The sequence below is a fragment of the Mangifera indica genome, chromosome 6 (assembly GCF_011075055.1).
Source record: "Mangifera indica cultivar Alphonso chromosome 6, CATAS_Mindica_2.1, whole genome shotgun sequence".
Classification (NCBI taxonomy): Eukaryota; Viridiplantae; Streptophyta; class Magnoliopsida; order Sapindales; family Anacardiaceae; genus Mangifera; species Mangifera indica.
This window is the reverse complement of record NC_058142.1, coordinates 7,216,771-7,239,166: the sequence shown is the minus strand read 5'-3', so window position 1 is coordinate 7,239,166 and position 22,396 is coordinate 7,216,771. Positions and strand designations below refer to the sequence as shown.

General features: G+C 33.0%; 1 protein-coding gene and 2 long non-coding RNA genes across 7 annotated transcripts; 2 read left to right on the top strand and 1 right to left on the bottom strand.

Moving 5' to 3' along the window:
- The first annotated feature begins 1,586 nt into the window (after window positions 1-1,586).
- LOC123218430 lies at window positions 1,587-5,034 on the top strand. 5 transcript variants are annotated; one of them, XR_006502691.1, is made up of 6 exons: window positions 1,587-2,314; window positions 2,508-2,641; window positions 3,339-3,497; window positions 3,867-4,041; window positions 4,145-4,336; window positions 4,897-5,034. It is a non-coding gene; the product is annotated as an uncharacterized LOC123218430 (long non-coding RNA). The 5 variants fall into 5 exon arrangements; XR_006502692.1 differs by adding an exon at window positions 4,641-4,801 and having other exon boundaries at window positions 1,587-2,641; window positions 4,897-5,033; XR_006502690.1 differs by having other exon boundaries at window positions 1,587-2,641; window positions 3,895-4,041.
- LOC123218423 (ankyrin repeat-containing protein At5g02620-like) lies at window positions 3,023-5,601 on the bottom strand. The gene is made up of 3 exons (XM_044639881.1): window positions 5,129-5,601; window positions 4,624-5,039; window positions 3,023-4,511 (listed from the first exon to the last, which is right to left on the bottom strand). Exons 1-3 carry the CDS (start codon window positions 5,580-5,582, stop codon window positions 3,153-3,155), a joined length of 2,229 nt encoding a protein of 742 aa, XP_044495816.1. The 5' UTR covers window positions 5,583-5,601; the 3' UTR covers window positions 3,023-3,152.
- An 8,327-nt stretch (window positions 5,602-13,928) lies between these two features.
- On the top strand, window positions 13,929-14,738 carry LOC123218432. Its single transcript, XR_006502694.1, has 3 exons — window positions 13,929-13,983; window positions 14,111-14,380; window positions 14,506-14,738. It is a non-coding gene; the product is annotated as an uncharacterized LOC123218432 (long non-coding RNA).
- Window positions 14,739-22,396: the final 7,658 nt, after the last annotated feature.

Genomic DNA, 22,396 nt, shown 5'->3' with positions numbered 1-22,396 from the left:
TAAACTTATGTTTTCCTTATAGACTTTTAAAAATTCATCAAATCTAATCTAAAATAATCAAATTACTAAAAAATAATTAAATTTTCTAAAAAGTACTGTAAAATTTGGTCAAACCCAATTTTGTCAGTTTTGATCTATTCATTGATTTTGACCGAATCAACAATTAAACCATTTTTTAATATTAACTAAACCAGATTTAGAGCTAGTTTCTAGTTCAACTAGTTGAATCGGTTAATCTGGTCTAGTTCTCGAAATAGCAATTATAATCATCCTTTGCTAACAACAACTAAACACATCTCTTATCTACCAATCGTTCTCCGAGACAATGAGAGAAACTCTTAAAGACAATACATTTCTTCCACATCCATGAGATTCTTTATTATTCTTCCTCAAGTCTACAAGGGAAAAATTATTATTTCTTATTAAATTGGGATCATGTTATTAATGTAATTATTTTATTTTAGTTTAATTAGAATAGATTTTGAAAATGATATTTAAATTAGGAATATTCAAATTTGATTATTTGAATGTAACTTTTCCTATTCATCATATAAATATAAAAAGTAATGATATATATACAATTTTTGTGTATAACTTTTTATACAAACAACGACATATCATTATATAATTGGATAATTAAAAATTACAAGTAAAATAACACTTAATTACATAATAACATATTATTATTTATGTATAAAAGTAAACACAAAAATTATACATATAATTTTATTGAAATATAAAAGAGCGAAACGGAGGAAGAGAGAGACAAGTCATAAGTCAAAGACACGTACATACACGGTGTGAGAGATAATTATCCTTAGATATAATGGGAAAACCTTACATATTTCTGTTTATTCTTCTTATATGATATTTCATTGTATTTATAATATTAAATGAGTCCTTTGGCCTTTTTGTTTTGGTGCATCTGAAGGATCAAGGCAGTAAAATGCACCAGATGAAGCAAGTGCTCATTGTTTATTTCTATTTCTTTTGGTGAGATTCCTATGATCTATATTTTTATTTCCTTCTATAAGTGATAGGCATTATTATCCATATTCCTTTCTCTTCAAATTTAATTTATTTGATTTGTAATTCATCGCTAAGTTTTGATACAGGTATAGATTCAATTTCAGAGGCACCAAAATTTAGTTATCGACGTAATGGCTGTAATCTTTTGTGGCTTGCTGAGGATAATGGCTGGATTTGACCAGATGTAGCAGAGAAGACAAATTTCAGTAACGTTCTTCACTTCCTGATCTGTCTGAGTTCTGGTTCTTTTCTTCTTTGGTTCTGCTTTTTATCTTTAATTTTTGGGATATGGTCCTTGGGAAGGTTGACGGTTGCTATCATCAACGGTTATTCTTGGCCGACAGACTTTTTCCAACCCAAGGCTTAGTGAAAACCTAAGTAACTCATGTTGAAAATTCAAATATTTATTTATTTGTTAGTTTTAGTTATTACAATCAATAGTAAAATCACTATTTAATATTTTTATTTAAACAAAGAAACAGTTATTTCTTTTTTCTTCTTTAGTTTTAAAAATTAATCATTTTTTCTCTAACTTAATTTTAAAAAATTAATATTTCACCCCCACCATCTTAAGGTTTTATATTTTAGAATAAACGCCAATCTTTCTAAAGTTTGAAATATTGCACTTACACCCTAAAAACTTAATTCTATTTGTTCGACGACTATTCTTTTCAGTGTTCCTCTCTGGTGGCATCTCACCCCCTTTTTGGTGATTTCCCAACATAAAAACCACCAAAAATCATATTAACATGGTTGGATTTTTATGCACAAATTTGTGCAAAAATCGCATAGATCTGTGACAATTTATGCATCGACAGACACAAAAATCAATAGGTCTGCGTCGCATAAATGTAGATCACGTTTGTGCGATGCTGTTAGACCAAGGAAATATCATTTTCTTTATTTAAATAAAAATTTTAAATAACAATATTACCTTTGACTATAACAACCAAAACTAACGGATGAATGGATATTTGGATTCTTAAAAATTAGCTGGGGACATTTAAAACTCTAAACCTTGGTAGGAAAAAGATATTTGGCCGTTATTCTTTTGCTCAAATTGAAATATCTTACGGGATGATAAACATGGGTTGCAAAGAATTCCATGAAGGCGACGACGCAAATTTTTCCAAGCACTTGCGAAGGATCTTTTATTGAGAAGTTTATCAGTCATCTTGCGGGATAAGAAAGATGGGTTGCAAAGAATTCCATGAAGGCGACAACGTAAATTCCAGGCACTTGCGAAGGACCTTTCATTGAGAAGTTTATCGGTCAAAATATTAGAGTGAGTCGAACTTCCTCTTGTAGTTCTGAGACAGGGTTATTTAATTAAACCAAGCATCAAATTTCATCTACAGAGTTGTTATCATGCTGCACAAGACACACACGGGCATAAAATTATTATTTATCTGATTTATTTTTAAGTGCAACTGTTGTTATAAAGACATGAATTTATTGCTCAAGGGTTCAAATTTCAGCCCCTAAACAAATATTTCTTGTCTCACTGCGGTTTCTTGCACTACAATAGAGGAGAAGATGATTAAGTTTACAAAATTCATTCTAAATGACAGTACTCACAATTGGAGAACAGTGCCAGGAAGAACAGTGCCTGGTAAGTTCTCTGTATTCTTTATTCTTTTGTTTATGCTTAATTAAAAAACATATAATAGAATCTTTTCATGGGTAAAATTATTCAGTAATGCTACCACTGCTAATTGTGATGATATGTGCTTGCTTCTGGAAGTTAGATGTGTTTCTTATGCTTTGTTACTATGTTTTTACTTGCAACAAATTTCTTTCTACATGTCTATGTAATTATACAGTAGCTGTTTTTGGATTTGAATATTTATTGAGATGCTGATTCTATAACCGAATGGTGAATGAATTTTAAATGTGATCTATGTGCAAGATTTGCCAATTGCATTTTTTATGCTTCACCTGTCATTAACCACCTAGCCTCTAAGTTTAACCTTTTGCTCTTGATTCATTTCTATTCACTTATAACTTTTTCAGTGTTTCATTAAATCACTAATTGTAGCTAAATTGTAGGCAACAATGAAACCTTCTCCAGATGAAAATAAAAAATAAATATTTTTCATTATTCTATGTGAATTTAAAATCTTTCAATATGCATGATATCCTAATGAGGTGGAACTGTCAACATCTGAGATGGTGGATTCTGAGTAGAATTCTCCTTCAACATCAGTTCTGTCATGTTGCAACTGAGTTTTCCCTTGGATGGTTGCAGTTGTTCGCTTTTTACCTTTCTCTTTCTTCCACTTTGATTTCCTCAACCAATGTTTTGTCAGCGCAAGTCCCAGATACACAAACACGCTTCCTACAGTCCCTGCATTGACAGCCAGTAGAACCTCAAACATCCATTCTGATTCTCTACAATGTGGCATGGTCACCCGTGTTGCAGCAATAAAAGCAATCGCCATGAATGACACAGCCACCCACACGAACTTGTGAGTAATCACCAACATTTTCATAATTCGTTTTCTTTGAAAGGGGATGATACTGACTAGAACAACGACAATGCATAAAGATATGAAAAATGCAATGTTGTTGCTTACTGTAAAGACCTTGAAAGCTATTGTTCTGCCAACTGTTGATTTCCCTTTCAATGGCCCCTCTTGGAAGACTCCACCAGGAGGGTTTGTGCCTGCAGTAAAAGTAACAGTGGCAATCAAAATTGCCACCATTATAATTGTGTTCCTAGCATTTTGCAGAGCCTCTCTGTATATTTCATATTGCCTTTGTTTTTTATGGCGACTTTTGGAAAGTTGATTCGCTTCTCTCCTGTGTCTACCACTTGGGGTCCTGAATTCTCTCAGCTTACACAAATCCTTTGCTTCTGTTAAGGACACTGGCTCTAGTGGTTTATCATCTTGAAAATCTGGTTTTTTTAAGGAGGGAACATCAAGTAAATCCTTTGTTGACATTGGTTCCTTGTTTGGTGTTGGCAAGAAACCACAAGATTTGCTGATGCGCTTGCGTCGAGACTTGGTGGTGAGCATATCCAGTTTCTCCCTCTGGATTTGTGGTTTCAGTCGGCCACTGTCATGACTATCATACTTTTCTATTATTTGACACTCACCTGAATCCTTCTTAGATTTTGTTGACATGCTGGAACTTGGTGGTGTAGTCATAACCTCTGGCTGGTAGCCAAGTTTGAAGTCTAAGGGCAACTCATGACCATTGCCTATATCAATCAGACATTGAAGCAGGCTCCTGTTTTTTATCTCAAGTATATCTTTGGAGTTTTCAAGTGTCGGTTGTTGAGCACTAATTTGTTGGACCCCTGGTAAGTTAGGCAGCAAATCTGTACTTCTTTTCTCAGCAGCTACTTGTAAGGCTTTCTTTAACTGCTTGCTTTTTGCATCCCCTGGATACATTTCAAGAATTTCTAGTGCCGTATGTCCTTTATTATTGCGGCAGTTTAGAAGCTCTTTTGTTGTATTCACAATGTACATGGCTAACTGAAATCAATATTCAAAATGAAATCTTTTAGATAGTAATTAAAATCAATTAAAAAGCAGAATATTTTGTTGTTTATCTGAAATTCTGAAATATTTCCACTTAAATTCTTACTTGAGAGTTTCCTCTAGAGACTGCAAGATGCAATATGGTGTTGCCACATTGATCTTTCTTAAGGAGAAGATCAGATGATGTGAAGAAATTTGCCAGGGACACAAGTGTGTCATATTGGTTGAAATTTACTGCAAGATGGAACACTGTTTCTCCCTCTTTTGTCAGATCCTGGAATGAAGTAGGAGAACTTAACAAAAATTCTTCAATGATTAGAACTTTTCCGTGCATGGCTGCCAAGTGCAATGGTGTGTAACCTTTGTCACTGTATTGCAGAGCAAGGTCTTGATCAAGCCTCAAAAACAATCTTGTTATCTCCAAGTATCCTCTGCTACAAGCACAGTGTAACGGAGAATACCCATTCTTGTTGCTCTTTCGAGCAAAATTTGGCCGCACCTCCAGTATGTTCTGAACAATTTCTACATCATAACACACTCAAATGAGTTTGACAAAGAAAGTTGATTAGGTTCAACTTTTGTTCTAGAGTAAGAATGAATGCAGTTGTTACCTGTGTGCCCCATTGATGTGGCAACATATAGAGCAGTTTGATCAATCCTATCTTCTTCAAAGTCCATCAGCCAGGACTGATTCATCATGAGCTTCACCACATCAAGATGCCCCTGTCTGCAAGCGACGAAAAATGCACTTACATTTTCGTAGTTGAGTTTAGTAGCTGTCCACGGCTTAGTCTCCAAGAGCAGCATTACCATGTCTGCTTTACCTTGTCGACAAGCTTCATGCAACGGAGTCTCCAGCTTCTTGTTCACAGATTCAACCAATTCAGGATGCAACTCAATGATATCCTTCGCCAAATCAAAGTGTCTGAACCTCGAGGCAAGGTGCAACACTGTGTTCAAGTGATAGTCAGTTCGTTGTTCCAGAATTCCTCCATTGTCTTGAACTAAATTGTGGAAGGCACCTCTATCATTGCTGGCAATTGCCTCGAAAAGTCTTGAATCCATCTCCTTAACTGCCTTGCTTCAATAACTCTTGAAATCCAGAAAAAAATTTGTACAAATTTTGTGTTGTGAAGTTATGTTGAAGAAGTCATTATTTATACTATCGCCATCAATCCATTGATGAGCTGTAATCCTGCAACGCTTGATGGAATCTTCTTTATGGTCAACTTTCTACTTCGAAAAAGGAACAGGTCGGTTTAAAAGTATCCTTGTGACCCTTTATGGTATTAATAAGGTCCTTTCCAGGATTTTTCTTCATACATTCATAATTCTTTCAGGATCAAAGCTTCCTATCAGTAAACAAAGTTGTTAAAGAAAGTGAACAAGACAATCTTGGAATGGCTTACAATTAGGCATGAATTGTTTATGAGCTGTCTTTGAATATCCTTTTCTCATCCAGATCGTCCCCTTAGATATGGTCAGGACCCAGTTGAGCTGGTTTTGGGAAGAATCTTTGACAGTCAATGTTGTAATAGAAAAATAATGTTATATGTACATATTTTAAGTACACAAAATAGACATATAAATTATGTATGCTCATGTAACTAAGCATTATTTTATCTGTAATTATAAATTATTTATTCATATGACAACAATGTGCACATAGTTTTATTGGCAATAAAAAAAAACGTGTTTCCTGTTTTTTTTTATTTTCTTGCTTCGAAAATGATTGAGGTCTTAAGTACCATCAAAGAAAAGAGAAACCGGAAGGATAATCCACGATCCAGTAAAAAGTATGCACGTGCATCATCAAATGGAGGATGCTTGACCGGTATATTAACCGTTTAATCACAAAATAACATAATCCCTCAATAATTAATAAAATAGAGCTATTTCAAAAAAAAAATTAATGTAATAAAATAAATTACCTTTAAAACAAAAAAAAATAATTAAAAATACTTATATTTAAATTTTTTTGAATATGTCATCTTCTTGTTATTATAGATTAAATAAAATGGTCAAACACCTTTAAATGTCTTCTGATTGATAATTTAATACTGTCTTGAAAATGAACCATGTGGATCACAATCTTCCACAACCAATTGCATACACGTTGGCTGTTTGCCAGTTGCTATTAAACATCAAGATAGATGACCATACTTATCATCTATATAAACTCGACGGCCAATTAGATAAAAGCACTGTATGTACTAAATAGAAATTAAGTATATATCACATTTGTTAGTATTTGTTCTAGAGCCTGTCATATTTGGTTGTATAAATAATATTTGTATCACGGTTCATTATTAGTAAAATGATATTTCTTCATCTTATTTGTGTATTTAATATATGTTAGTAATAAATATTCTTAAAATGATAGAATTGTGCTCAAAAGATTTAAGTGTATTTAGATTGTCAGGATCCTATGAGTATATTAGATTTTTATTTTAGAAATGTTCATAAGCATAACATTATCATGGCTAAGGACCTTGATAATGTAAATGAACGATTATAGTGTTAAATGACTTTACTAAAAGTATGACAATCTTAAGCAAATCTCATATTGATAAAACACGAGAGAGATGATATGTCTATTTGTACATCCTATATCGATTGGGGATGAGAAGATTAAACTGTTTAAATAGCTTGTGAACTCCTTATATTGGGGAGTGTATATGAGACCCTTAGACAAATCCTACATTAGCAAAACACATGAGAAATGTTGGGTCAGTTTGTACATCTCACATCAGTTAGGGATGAGAAGATTAAACTGCTTAAATTGCTTGTCATCTTTTCATACTGGGTCAAAGGACTATTTCTCACCCAAACTATGTTGAATTCTCAAGTTTCCACCCTTTATCTTTAATAATACTAAACACCCACCCATGACCGGTTAAATTTAACGGAACCCTAACCTCTGAAAATTTAATCTCATTTTCCCCCCCAAAAGTTTAAAAACTAACATTTTTTCCCTAAGTTAAGTTTGAAAATATCTCATTTCCCCCCTAGGGTTTAGTTTCCAAACCCTTTCACTTTCTTCGACGCCATCGCCGACCGTCTCTCCCTCCTGACGGTTTCTCTTCCACCAACGACCCCTTTCAACTCCACTCCAACCCATCCAGCATCGAGAGATGTCGTTTGGGAAGACAATCATCTTTCCAAATGAAGATGACTCATCTTCCCAAAGGACGACGAGTCGTCTCATCTTCGTCTAGGAAGACGATTATCTTCCCAGATGAAGACGACAGGGAAGACAAAGAACTTCGTCTTCCTCAACAAAGTTCTTCATCTTCCACCGTTTCTCCGACTCTGATCGGGAGTCCAAATGGGAGGAAAGAGATCGCTGGAAGGAGAGGATGCTTCGGGAGGAAGAGGCCGTCGGCAATGGAGCCGAAGATTTTAAAACAAAACCCTAGGGTGAAACTACCATTTTTTAAAACTTAGGCTGAGAGAAAATTTTACTTTTTAAAGTTTAGGGGGGCAAAATAGATTCTATTTTAGTTTATTTTTAATTTTATAGAGAAAATGATGATTTTACCCTTACCATCGTTAATTTTAACTGTCCATGGGTGGGTGTTTGATATTATCAAAGATAAAGGGTGAAAACTTGAGAATTCAGCATAGTTTGGGTGGGAAATAGTCGTTTGGCCTTTCATACTGTTAAGACATATTTTCAATTGTAAAGCCCCTAGAAACAAAACTATGATGGACTATGTATCCAAAGTGGATAATATCTTAATAGTGGGTTAGGCTATTAGCTAGAGATGCTATTAGCTGGAATAAAAAGTGTCAATTTAGGAGGTTGAATAAAAGGAAAATTAGTATCTATTTGATTGTATGTTTTCTGTTGATGACAATTGTTTTGTCATAATGTTTTGAGGTTACAAAAAAAAAAAAGAATTTGTATTTAGGACTTTATTTGGTTAAGAAACTCCAAATTTTATTGTACATTTATGTTAGTTTTGGGATGTTACAAATGTCGCTTCATGTGTTCTCTTGAGTGATGGTGGGATAAACTTCAACGAGGACGTTAAGTCTTATAAGGGGGTGATTGTGATACCTTTAAGCAAATCCCATATCGACAAAGCATGAGAGAGATGTTGGGTCTGTCTATATATCCCACATCGGTTAGGGATGAGAAGATTTGACTGGTGAAATAGTCTATGAGCTTCTCAAATTGTCAAGATGTGTTTTAGGCTATCAAGACTAAAAACATAACCATGATGGACTATGTATTCAAAGTGGACAATATTTTGACAATGAGTTGGACTATTAGACCAGAAATGTTATAGTGGTATAAGAGTGGCTCAATGTGTCCTCTTAAATGATAGTGAGATAAACCTCAGTGATGACGTTAAGTCCCATAAAAGGGGGATGTATATGATACTCTTAAACAAATCTCATATTAGTAAAACATAGAAGAGATGTTTGGTCTATATATACATCTCACATTAGTTGGGGATGATAAGATTAAACTGTTTAAATAGTCTATAAGCTCATTATACTGTTAAGACACGTTTTGAGTTGTAAAGCCTAAAAACAAAACCATGATGGATTGTGTGTCTAAAGTGGATATTATCTTGATAATAGGTTAGACTATTGGACTAGAGGTGTTACAAAAAGGTAATAACTGATCTCACATGTCAATGTTGTTTATTGATAATCTACTACTATATATAGGTGGTTATCATGAGTAAGCCTACCAAACTAACCCACTAGAGGATTCTTTATAGATGGTAACCACAATGTCCATGTAACATTCTTTAACAAAAGATGGTGCATGAGATCCTTAAACTAAAGATCACCAAAGTGCCTTGTACATTGATCCATATAGTTTGATGTTACTTAACATAACTCATAATTTATGGTACAATAATAGTAGTAATGGCCTACATTGAGAAGTGTACTAAAGTTATGGATCAACAAATGATTCATCAGTATGAGGTATGGGAGAAACTATCTCAAAACACATTTTGATTAATATAATCATGGCAGGATCGTGTTATCCCTCAATCCAACTTTTATTAGGTTGTTAGTTCCTAGATCAAATACTTGTAAATCAAGGGATGTTCTAAGATAGATATTGTATTTGTATCTTAACCTTGATGAGATATCAAATGATGAAATGTTTCAATTACACTATATATGTATTGTTGAAAGGTTTATGTCTTCCATTGACTCTTTGTCAATTAGGTAGTCATGATGTCTTTACTAGAGGTCAATCTTGTTATGTGAATATAGAGATGATTAATAATAGATTAGTCATAATTATTTCACTACCTATAGGTAACACTTAATAGGAGTTTGATTACTAATGTTTAAGAAGCTTTGGGTTTATCATTTGCATATAGTGAATCATTGATAACACCTTATCTAGACAATTTCCATCCAAAAAGAACATACGGATAGAGGAGAAAGTGACACTACCTAATATTACTTTCAAGCATGCATTTATTCAAATTACACACATATAGAAATATGAAGTAACAAAATACTTCCGTAACAGGACTTTGATATTCATAAAATACTTCAACTCTAAACATAAATAAAAGTAACAAAAAAAGGAACATACAAACTAGTCCAAACATATCATGAATGCCTCCTTATGCATCTGCTCAATTGACCTGCATCTTCATATCCACCGCTTATTTGTTACTTACAAAACATGAAAGGAAATTATGAGTGCCAAACATCTAGTAATTATGGATTTTAAGTTGTTGAACGGTCCTACATGAATGGTGTATGTTTGTTCATGTTGTGCCATGTGGATTAAGTGAATAACATGTCATATAGGATTTTATTGATTAAGTGAATGACCATGCGTATGGAGTGAATGTCCATTACAATAGTTAGGGATTGAAAAATTATAAAGCAACACGAAAGGTCTTGAAGTGGCCATTTTAAAGATAAACTTGTATTCAAGCAATTTGTGTTATTTTGCTCTAATCTAGCAATTTGGGGCATACTCCAATCAATTGTAGCATTTTCTAATGAAGAGAAAAAGGAGATAGTGACAATGAATCCTTCTTGAAAATGAGTTTGAGTGATTACTTACTAATTGAAACAACACTATAGTGTTGTAGAATCCTAAAAGAGACTAACCTCTAAGAATTTGGGGTCTAAATAGTACCTATCTTATTGTAACTTTTATCAGATGAGACCACCATAAAATTAAATGATAAACATTTAAAAGACAGTGACTAAGCTAAATCTTGCAACTTGCTTCCAACATCATCCTTAAGTTGATAGGGTGAAGTTAGAGATATCGCAAATATCTCAACAAGAGATTTATCCTTAGAAAAGCAAGCTATCTTGCTTTGATAAGAAGTAGGAAATCCTAAACTAGGTTTTTCTTCAACATTTTCCAGCAAAGTCTGTCATTCTTAGGTAAAGATAATTAAAACATGAAATAAAGGTTGTGAAATATAAATTTGGTTGAAAATGATGGTTGAAATGAACGTGTGGTCTATGAGTAGCATTGACAATTTTCAATATGACTTGTTAACTTAATAAGACATAACACAAAAAAAATAAAGTTAGGGTTGAGTTTTTCTAACATGAAACTTATTTTGGGGAAACTTATTTTGGGTCAACTTGATAAGACTCAAAATCAAATTTGGTAGTGTTAGGATTGACACAAAAGTAACTCAAATTGACTCGAATGACTACAAAAGCATTACTTTAGCAAAAATTGTTAGGAATAACTTATAAAAATGTTAAAAGAAAATATAAAAAACAGTTGAAATCCTTACATGTTACTTATAATTGTATTTTTATATAGTTATAATTACTCACATTATTCTTAATTTTTATTCAAATATTTTATTTTATTATTTGGTAGCAATAATGTAATTTGGTTAGTAAGATTATTGACGTGTTTTAAAAGTCTTAATATGTAATTTTTAAACCATTTGCAAAAATGACAGAATGTTCTATTGTGTGTTTATCAATAATAAGTTGAGATAATTTAGTGAAAAAATTAAAATGATAAAAATATTTTAGAAAGTGAAAATAATAGATAATTTTCGGCTTAATTTTGGTCAGATTAGATCAACCTGAATATTAAAATGTTGGGTAAGAGTTGAGAATTTTCGATACTATTATATTTCGAATCAGGTTATAGTTGAAAGTTTTTAACACAAAATTTGAATTGATACGATACGAATATACTTGAAGACACGAACTACTAGATCTATTTATTACCATAGATTGGGTTGTGTTGGGTTGGATGTGGACAGTTTTTAGATGATAATGGATGTTTGGGTTGTAATCAATTTTATTAATTTTAGTTTGATTTGGGTGAATAAAATTGATTAGCCCAAAATAAAGTCGGTGGAATTGTGTGATTTGGATAGTTGGCTCGGATATTTGGTCTTGGAGATTGGATTGAGTTGAGAAGGGTAAAGGTTGGGTTTGGGTTTTATGGTAGGTTGGATTGATGCTGGGGAAAATATAAATGCTGGGTTGGGTATTGGTTACTAGAATGTGAGTCTAGGTTGTTTGGAATGTAATTGAGCTAGACAGTACAAGTGGTATAAGTGTGGCAGGTTTGGTTGTAGTTAAATTAATTGAAAGAGTGTAATCGGTTTGGGAAATAAATGATATTGGGTTTACTGCAAGCCAGTTGGGTTTCGGCTCAAGCCTAGGGCTTGAATTGTTATTAAATAGGCTTATTTGATTGAATGTGGGTGTTGTTGGATTTAACTGAGTTTGAACTAGACTGTGTAGTTGAGAAAAAGTGGGTTGGTAGGTATTTGGGTGAGGATGAAATATTTGAGGTATTGTATTTGAGGAGGGTTTAATGATAACGAATTTGGGTTTAATGGGTTAGGTAAATGGGTTGTAATTTTTTCTTCTCTATTGTTCTCACTAGCAGCTTTGTCTTCCCTTATTTTCTTCACGAGTTCAGCGTACCTAGTGATTGGTTCTTTGGTTTGAGCCTCATCTTTATTCCATGGTAGCTAACTCAAGATTGCCAGTGGAAACGTAAAGAAGTCAACTATTGCTTAACTGTTTGATCTCAACTTCTGCCTAAAGTGTTGACTTGTAGTTGAAGTTTGACATCAATTGCTTTCAAGATTTCGGTGAATTGCTATTATTCGTCACCAGATGTTCGCATTTGTTCACGTGCATTGGAACTTGCATAGGCTGATTTCACACAGTGAAAACGACTTGGACAATGACCCATGTTGACTATGAAGTATTAAATCTAACTATCTGGCGTTCATTATAAAACTAATTTCTTATACAAAATGCTTCATTTTGGCCACACGTGTGACTGTAGGATGTAATATATTTATCAAGCAAAGCGAAATAGAGAATCATACAGAAATAACATCAAGCGAGTCTTCTGCAGTCCTAGGATAAAAAACTAATCATACTGCATAATCTGAAGAAGAATATAAGAAAGTGTAATAATCAAAGGCTAAAAAGTTGTTTCATATTGCAAGGCCCTGTGACTGGTGGTGCTCCATTCAAAAGCAGCTGAGCTAGTTGGGTATTAGCTTTTTCCGTAGAATGTCCACCATCAAACTAAACATTTTCTCCAAGATTACGATATTACTTGAAAGATTTTGAGACCAAGACTTAGATAATTTTGACTGTCTCTAATAAAGACGGCCAAGGAGAGAATGTGAGAGAACATTGTCAAAAATGGTAAAATTCATAGTCTCCGATAACAATTTCAAAACCTTAGGAGAGAATGATTATTTTTAAAACTTTAGGTAAAGAAAAATAATTAGATTTTTAAACTAAAAAAAGGAAATATGATAAATTTTTATTTTTTAAAATATTTTTGGTTAAATAACATTTTTACTTTTAATCTTAATAATGAATTTTAATAGAATAGTAGATATTTGAGTTTTTCAAAATTAATAAATAAAAATTTAAAATTTCATCAAACTTTAGGTGGGAAAAAGTCTTTGTTTCCACACTTAGCCTTGATTCTTTGGTTTGAGCCTCATCTTTATTCTTGTGCATTCATGATCCTATCAGAACATTTCAGTTGCACCTTGTTTGTGGTTTTCCTTTCCCATAAACTCTAGTATGTGTTTTGATTTTAGAGTCTAAATCTAAAGTTACTGTGATTTTAAGTGGCTGTGCGCTTTGGGTTACACTCACCTTTTGATGGAGTTTTAGGTAGAGCCTGTGGATACCATTGGTGCTAGATCGGTTAGACAGGCTGCTTCAAAGACCAACAATTTGGCTGGCGATGGAACAATCACTTCTGTTGTTCTGCAACAAGGTTTGATTACTGAAGGTGTTAAGATTGGTATTTTATATATGAATAGCTGTGATTGATATTAACAGTTCTGCCAGCATCGATTTTTAGAGTTATATTCACATAACTTATTTGGTTCTGTATCATAAATGTAGTAGCAGCTGCTGCAAATCCAATTCGAAGTACTGGGGGCATTGAGAAAACCGCTAAAGCTCTGCTAATCTTAAGTTGATGTCGAAAGAGGTGAATGATGACATTCTTCGGCCTATTTTCGATAGCTTTGGTCTGCATGCTTCTTTTTTCACTTTTACCAAAACTTCAGTGAAAGACTACGCCAATATGTCTTTTTAGCCCACTTGTAACTTTGCAGGATTCACTAAATCGGGGATGGCACATTTTCCATGGATATGTTTGGCTGGTGGAGAACAGTGAACGAGCGATTTTGCTGCTTTCAGTGTGGGAAACAACTATGAAATAGGAAATATGATAGCTGATGCCATGAGTAAAGTGGGAAGGGAGGAAGGAAACAGTTCTGACAATAACTTGTATGTTGCGGAAGGGATGCAGTTTGCCCCAGATTATATTTCTCCTAACTTTGTTACAGACTGAGAAATTAGCAATTAAATATGAAAATTTTAAGGTATGTGGCAATGCCATTAGTCTTCATCTTATCATCTCCAAATCTGGACTTTTTTCCATTTCATTGTGTTTCCAAGGGATTTCCTCCTATATATTCTTCTGATGGTTGGATGTTGTTTTATTTAGTTGCTTCTGGCTGACATAAAGATAACAAATGCAAGCGATCTTATTTATATTCTGGAAAATGCTATTCAAGGCAGCCACCCCATTTGTGATTATTGCTGAAGACAATGAGCAGGAAACTCGTGCTACTCTTGTTGCGAACAAGGTCAGAGGATCATTAAAGATTGCTGCACTTAAAGCCCCTGGATTTGAAGAGCGCAAAAGCCAATATCCTGTAGGACTGGTTTGGGTGAATTGCTAACTAAGAATGTTACAGGGCGTTAAAAAAAAATTCCCCGGGCCCTCTAAAATAGGGGAACTCTTGCCGTTTTTTTGTAACACACCTATTGATTAGGAGAGGTTACATTATATCTCATTGTTATAGGCTTGACGCATAGAGTTTGCAAGCTTCAAGAATGTTATATCACCTAAAACTATCATTCAGACACTGATACTTAAAATTTCATATGACTTAATGTCTTATGATTTTAAGATGATTAATCAAAACTACTATGTCTACGTGACAAAGTCTGATGATAAATTTGCAATTCCATCTATATGTGTGATAATATGTAGTTAGTTAGAAATGATTTGAAATAAGTGATGGTCATTAAATGATGATTGTCCATACTTTTGACCTGTAGGATAAAGGTAAGCAGATTACTTATTGCAAATTAAAATTTAGAAGGACTGTTCAAAAAAACTTTTAACTCTGTCACAAAAGTATAATATTCAAAAGATTCTAGAATAATCTAATATATTAAACTGTGAACCCATTGATACTCCTGTGTCAAATGGCAAATTATTGAGCTGAAAGATATGTCCAAAAACTTAAGATGGAAGCAAAGAAATGTCAATAATTACCTCTTCAAATATCATCGGATGTATTATGCATGCTATGGTGCATACATGCCCAAACATTTGTTTTTTGTTGTCGAGCTAGTTAGTTTATATAAGTCAATACTGAAAATAGCACTAAAAAGTTGTCTATAGAATATTGATATATTTTTAAAAGGCTCTGTGGATTTTTTGTTTATGTGATTGAGGATCGAATTTGTATTTGATTAGCTATTTAGATGTCAAATAGGGAAGTAATTTAGACCAACGTAAATCAATTTCTGGTTATGTTTTCTTACTCCAAAAGGATTCATATCTTATAGAGATAAGAAACAGACATGCATAGTCTTATCCACAATAGAGGTCAAGTATATAGCTTGTTCAGTGATTGTGCAAGAATGACTAAACAAGCCCAGACATTTATTTTTTGTTGTTGAACTAGTTAGTCGATGTAAGTCAATATTGAAAATAGCACTAAAAGGTTGTTTATAGAATATTGATATATTTTTAAAAGGTTCTGTGGATTTTTTGTTTATGTGATTAAAGATCGAATTTACATTTGATTAGTTATTTAGATGTCAATTAGGGAGGTAATTTAGACTAACGTAAATCAATTTCTAGTTATGTTTTCTTACTCTAAAAGGATTCATATCTTAAAGCGATAAGAAATAGACATGCGTAGTCTTATCCACAATAGAGGTCAATTAGGGAAGTAATTTAGACCAACATAAATCAATTTCTGGTTATGTTTTCTTACTCCAAAATGATTCATATCTTAGAGCAATAAGAAACAGACATACGTAGTCTTATCCACAATAGAGGTCAAGTATATAGTTTGTTTAGTGATTGTGCAAGAAATTGTTTGGTTAATAAGATGCAACGTGAATTTGGATAAACACAATGATATTGTTAGAACAATAGTTATTTGTTAAACTAAACGATCCTGAGTATTATAGGATAACCAAATATATTGACATTAGACACAATATTCTAAGAAACATCATTTCCAAAAGGAAAATGAATGTACAATTAATTTTACATATTGTATGGTCACTTATCATTTGACTAAGATTGTTCTAAGAAATGTATATTTTGCATATGGTAAATCTTTTGGATTACACAGACTGTGATTGATAAGTTGTTGAGTTTTATGTAACATTTTAAAGAACATTGGATTTTGGGTTAAGGAAATTTAGTCACGATTGACTTTGCAGGTATTCTACACCGTTCTCCGTATAGTCTTTTTAAAAGTCAGTTTCTTTTCTCTCTCTTTTTCTAATTTTTGGAAAAAAAAAATCTTGTTTTCTTGGTTGAGAAAAACTCAGGCCTGACTAAAGACCGTTTTGACAATTTATGCAGTTATGTTCAGAGTCTGCTAGTAAGTATTGATTTATTGAAAGAATTTAGGGATGTTAGTCGCTTGCATGTCAGGTAGGATACATCATTCCGAGTCAAAATTTTAGAGCTTGCATAGAGCTGGTAAAACCTTCACCTAAAGAGAAAAAACAATTTATGAAAAGATCAAAAAATAACATGTGATTCTCCTAGTTAGCAATTCACACAAACCAGTCCTACCAATCGACTGGATTTTCATCAACATAATCCAGGGGCTTTTGATTCAAACTTCATTTTTGTCATAAATCAAAATAGAGGAGATTATTGAACCCCTAAGTGTTTTGGTGATGCTAAAAACACAAGTTTGAATATCTAATATTGTCCAAAGAATGTGTGAAAAACATTACCAAGTGGACACAAATTGAAAAATGCAAAAACAGGACATACAAGCTTGTGCATCATGAATATGTGCCCATGTATCAAGCCAAAACACACCTATTGGCTTGAAATTAGAGGGCTGGTTTGTAGCACTTAAAGCATGTAGTACTCTTGCATGCTTGAAAGATCCGAAACAGGAAGGCTTGAAATTAGAGGGCTAGGAAATGTGACCAATGTGAGTGAGGTTAAGAGAATGCAAATTCTCAGCAATAAGAAAAACCTCTTCTATTTAAAGCTGAGATTCGATAAAAATGGAGAAGGAGAGAGGAAAAATGATGATGATGATTTACTTCTTGAGGCTTTGCTACCGCACCCAAATTTGGAGAAACTAGATATATTCAATTACAGAGGCCGTATTTTTCATTCTGATTGGATCATGTCACTAACCGGGCTGAGGGAATTGTGCCTTGACAGCTGCAGCAATTTAATGCATTTGCCTTCCTTGGGAAAATTGCCATCACTTGAATCACTGTGGATAGTGTGAAAAAAATAGTTACAGGAATGGAAAGCGATGGTGCATTTTCATCATCTACGTCAGTTATTCTCTTTCCCAAGTTGAAAGTTCTTGAATTCTTTTGGATTTCCGAATGGGAAGAGTGGGATTACGGGAATACAATCTTGCCATGCCTTGCTTCTTTGTTAATCAATCTCTGTGGAAAATTACGTGCACTGCCTGATGGCCTTCTCCAGTGGGCGAAAAACTACAACATTTGTGGATTTATGGAAGTTATCTCTTGGAAAAAACGTTACATAAAGGGAACATGAGAGGACTGGAAAAAGATCTCCCACATTCCCAACATCGTATTCAATCATTCATATCTGCAAGGAGGTCCACTCCCACTCCGTTGAGCTCTCAAATGGCTGCAATTACCAACCATTAATCCACAAAGGTAACTTCGACACATCCTCTAATATTAAAAGTCATGTTAATAGTCTGGAATGAGTAGAAATTTAGGATCTTTTCACCTGTTTTTGACAAAGTTTAATTGTTGGATATGTGCAGAAATATTGAGCATGATGTTGAAGTTAGTAATTTATGGTGGTTGCAGGGTTTTGCTGAAGGGAACAGAAGAGATATTCCACCACATGAGCAAAAATGAAGTTGGATTTCACTTGTGTTACTGTTTGTATGAGTTTTGGCTTGATTTTCTTCATTAAGTTGTTTGTTTTTACCGTGCTTGGACATTTTTATTTGTCAAAAATTTAATCTGAATAATTGGTGGGAAATTTTTCTTCAGCTACCTGTATACATTTCTTCAAATCAGACTTGAAATACTTTCAACCCCTAATGCCTGTACATTGTAAATGGATTCCCTTTGATGTACCATGAATTTCTTTGAGAATATTCAGTCGGGTTCTTGGAAGCAAATATTCAATATTTCAGCTTTATAATTATTGTTAGTGCAATATTATGTATACACACTTTTGATACACAAATGTGTACACACATAAATGTGTCATTATATGATTAGTTGTTACTTTATTATTAATTCAAAATTATTCAATCACATTATGACACATATATGTATGTATATATTTGTATACAAAAAATATGTACACAAAGCTTTATTGTTATTGTTATAGTTCAAAATATTGAGAAATATATCATTAACTATATATGTATATATAAAATCTCTGAGAAACATTATTAGTATGGTCAAATGACAGTTTATTTTGATAAAACAATAATTTCGCACTTTTTAAATTTGAAAAGTTCATTTATTGTATGTAATTTTAACGTTTTGATATGGTCATCTTTAAATTATTTTTCAAGTTTTGTCTGTTGAACTGAGTCATTGGTTGGGTTAAGGTTGGTTAGAATGTACTGTAATGCAAGAATAAGTATGGGGTTTATGTGATGAAAGATATTATTCCGCTGTTAAGTTTGAATAAAATCAATGATATGATTTGATTTTATCAAATTCTTAAATTATGAAATTTGATTGATTCAATAAATTATCATCTAATTTCTAATTTAAGGGATTTTATTTTTTGTCTAGTTTGTAAATTATGAAATTTGATTAATTTAAGATATTATTATATAATTCCTAATTGAAGGGATTTGATTTTATCAAAATTTTAAATTATGAGATTTGATTGATTTAGGATATTACTCTAATTGTAATTACTTTGTATATATCAATGAAAAAGATAGAGAGCAAGATTACTTTGTAAATTATGCATATTGCTTACCATTTGATACTCAGGCAATTATTCACTATTTTGCTAGAAAATATTCTTCTGAGTTTTTAATAACTTTGCATGTAATGCTTGCTAAATCGGTAATTATTTGTGCAATATACAGTGTATTTGATTGGTAGTTTGTTGTAAAAATATATGTTATGTACTATAATCATCATATGTACTTTTAAGTATGCAATTCAGTTAATATATGATATATCATCATGTAATTGAATGATTTTGAATTAATAATAAAATATCTTATGATTGTTGTGTTTTGGGAGGGGTTATAAAGAGATGTTTGTAACTTTATTTGTAATTGTCCTATTTGTTAGCAATTCAAACCTGAAAACATCGCTACTCCATGTTTGTTGCAATCACTACTTGTTACAAGTGATATATTTACTATATTACAATGGATTTTACTGAAGGGTTACCCAAAACATAATGTCGAATAGTGATTTTTGTAGTTGTCGATAGACTTAATAAGTATGCACATTTCTTGGGGTTAGTACATTCATTCTTTGTCCACAATGTTGTGCAATTATTCCTTGATAATATTTTCAAACTTCATGGTTTGCCTATTACTATTAAGAGTGATCGAGAAACCATATTTGTTAGCAAGTTTCGGAAGGAATTATTTCAATTAATCCAACTTTCAACTGTCTATCATCCTTAAACTGATGGACAGATATGACTGGGTAACTCTCTCATATGTGGCTTCACTAGCTACCATTGACAGAATATTGATATAATACCTCCTGTCACTCCGCCATTCATATGTCTTCATTTGAAGCTTTATACGCCCCTCCTCTCCATATTTCTTATTTCCCCAAAGATTGCAAAGTTGAGGTTGCTAGTCTATTATTGAGAGACAGAAAATCTACAATACAATTGTTAAAACATCATTTGGAGAAGGCCCAGTATCGTATGAAATAATTAGCTAACAAAAAGAGATCTGATCGACAATTTTCTCTTGGTGATTTTGCTTACATCAAGCGACAACCCTATAGACAGACCAGTATGCATATTGGGAATCAAAGATTGCAGCCTAAATACTTTGGTCCTTTCAGGTGATAGATGTGATTGGGAAAGTTGCCTGTAAACTTTCACTAACAGAGGATGCTCAAATCCATAATGTCTTTCATGTCTCACAACTTAAACCTGCTTATGCCAAGGTATCTAGTTCTTCCAATATGCCACAAATGTCAACCATTGCTGTCTTGTACCCTCAATCAAATTTGGATCGTAGAATGGTTAAGTATCATAACATGGAGCTTCATTTTCCAGAATTCTTTATTGTCATTTACTTTCATGACATCTTATTTTTAAAGTCCTGATGAAGACTCATGTAATATTTGTTTAAAAACTATAAGGGCAGTAGCGTAATTAGAGCTTAAGGATGCATGGGTCTTTTCATTTATAAGTGAGGGCAGTTTAGTAAACTTGTTGGGTGTTCACTTTGTTGACCTAAGTATATAAACATAATTTTGGCCGACTAAAGCAGAGAGAATATTGAGAGAAAGTGAGGCGTGAGCTACTGTGTTTTCTTTCTCTGGTTTATGCGTCTTGTGGCTATTGTGTGGCTGAGTTTGCTCTCTGAGTTCGATGTGCGGTGTCTCTACGGTGAAGTCAGGTGCTCTTTGACTTTGTATTGCCGTGTATTTGCTTGTATATTGTTTTGATGTACAGTAAGAGATACGTGTGTTTGTATATTGTAAATCGAACTTGATATTAGTGGATTTGACTAGAGGAACACCTCTGCCTTGGATGTAGGATTTCGTTTACGAGATCCGAACCAAGTAAATCGTGTTATTCTATTTTTTTCCTGTTTTCCGCGTTTATATTGTTCGGATCGGATTATCTTTGGGTTCGGAAATATAAATCTATAACAAGTGGTATCAGAGCCACAAAAGATCTTTTCGATCTGTGATCTTGTGACCTATTTTCGTTTCCTTTCCGTTTATATTCGGCTGCTTGTGTATATCTTGAGGTGTGTTTGGTTTTCATGCTTTGCAATATATTTTGGTGAAATATATGTGCTGTGTCTCTTGATATATGTGAATATTTTCGGAAAGATTGTGTTCTTGTTGTGAGTACTTTGCTTTCTTGGTACTGCTGTATTTTCTTTTGGTACTTGTAGGATTAAAGAAACTAAAAGAAAAAGAAAAAGAAAAAGAGCATAATGGGGTCAACAAGACTGGAAATAGAACAGTTTAATGGAAAAAATGATTTTAATATTTGGAGAAAAAAGATGAGGGCTGTTTTGGTGCATCAAAGGTGTGCAAAGGCCTTGGAAGGTATAGATTCCTTACCTTCTGATATGACAGAATCTCAGAAGCCTGAGGTACTTGAAACTGCTTATAGCTTGCTTATTTTACATCTATTTGATAATGTTTTAAGACAAGTTGATGATGTTAGTACTGTTGCAAAATTATGGTTGAAGCTTGAATCTCTTTACATGACTAAATCTTTGACTAATAAAATATATTTGAAAGAGCAACTGTTTGGTTTTAAAATGGATCCAGGAAAGTCTTTAAAAGAAAATTTAGATGAGTTCAATAAAATTACTATTAATTTGGCTAATATAGAAGAGAAAATTTCTGATGAAAATCAAGCCATTATTATTTTGAACTCACTGCCTGAAACTTTTAAAGATGTAAAAGCTATTATCAAATATGGTAGAGAGTCTCTTTCTTTAGAAGATGTTTTAGGGGCTCTTAAGTCAAAAGATTTAGAAATGAAGATAGAAAAGAAAACCATAGGTGAAGGCTTGCAAGTAAGAGGCAGAACAGAAAAGAAATTTCAACAAAAAGATAAAAGATTTAATAGATCTAAATTTAGGCCAAAAAGAGTTTGTTGGAATTGTCATAAAGAAGGCCATATGAAAAGAAATTGCCCTGAAAGAAAGAAAATGAATTTTCCTTCAAATAATGAGAAACATGAGTCTGTAAATCTACTTGATGGCTATGACAGTGCTGAAGTTTTGGTTTTAACTGAGGGGTTGTCTAGGGAAGAATGGGTTTTAGATTCAGGATGCACCTATCACATGACACCTAGAAAAGACTGGTTTTTAGATCTAAAACAGATAAATGGAGGAAAAGTCTTAATGGGTAATGATGAT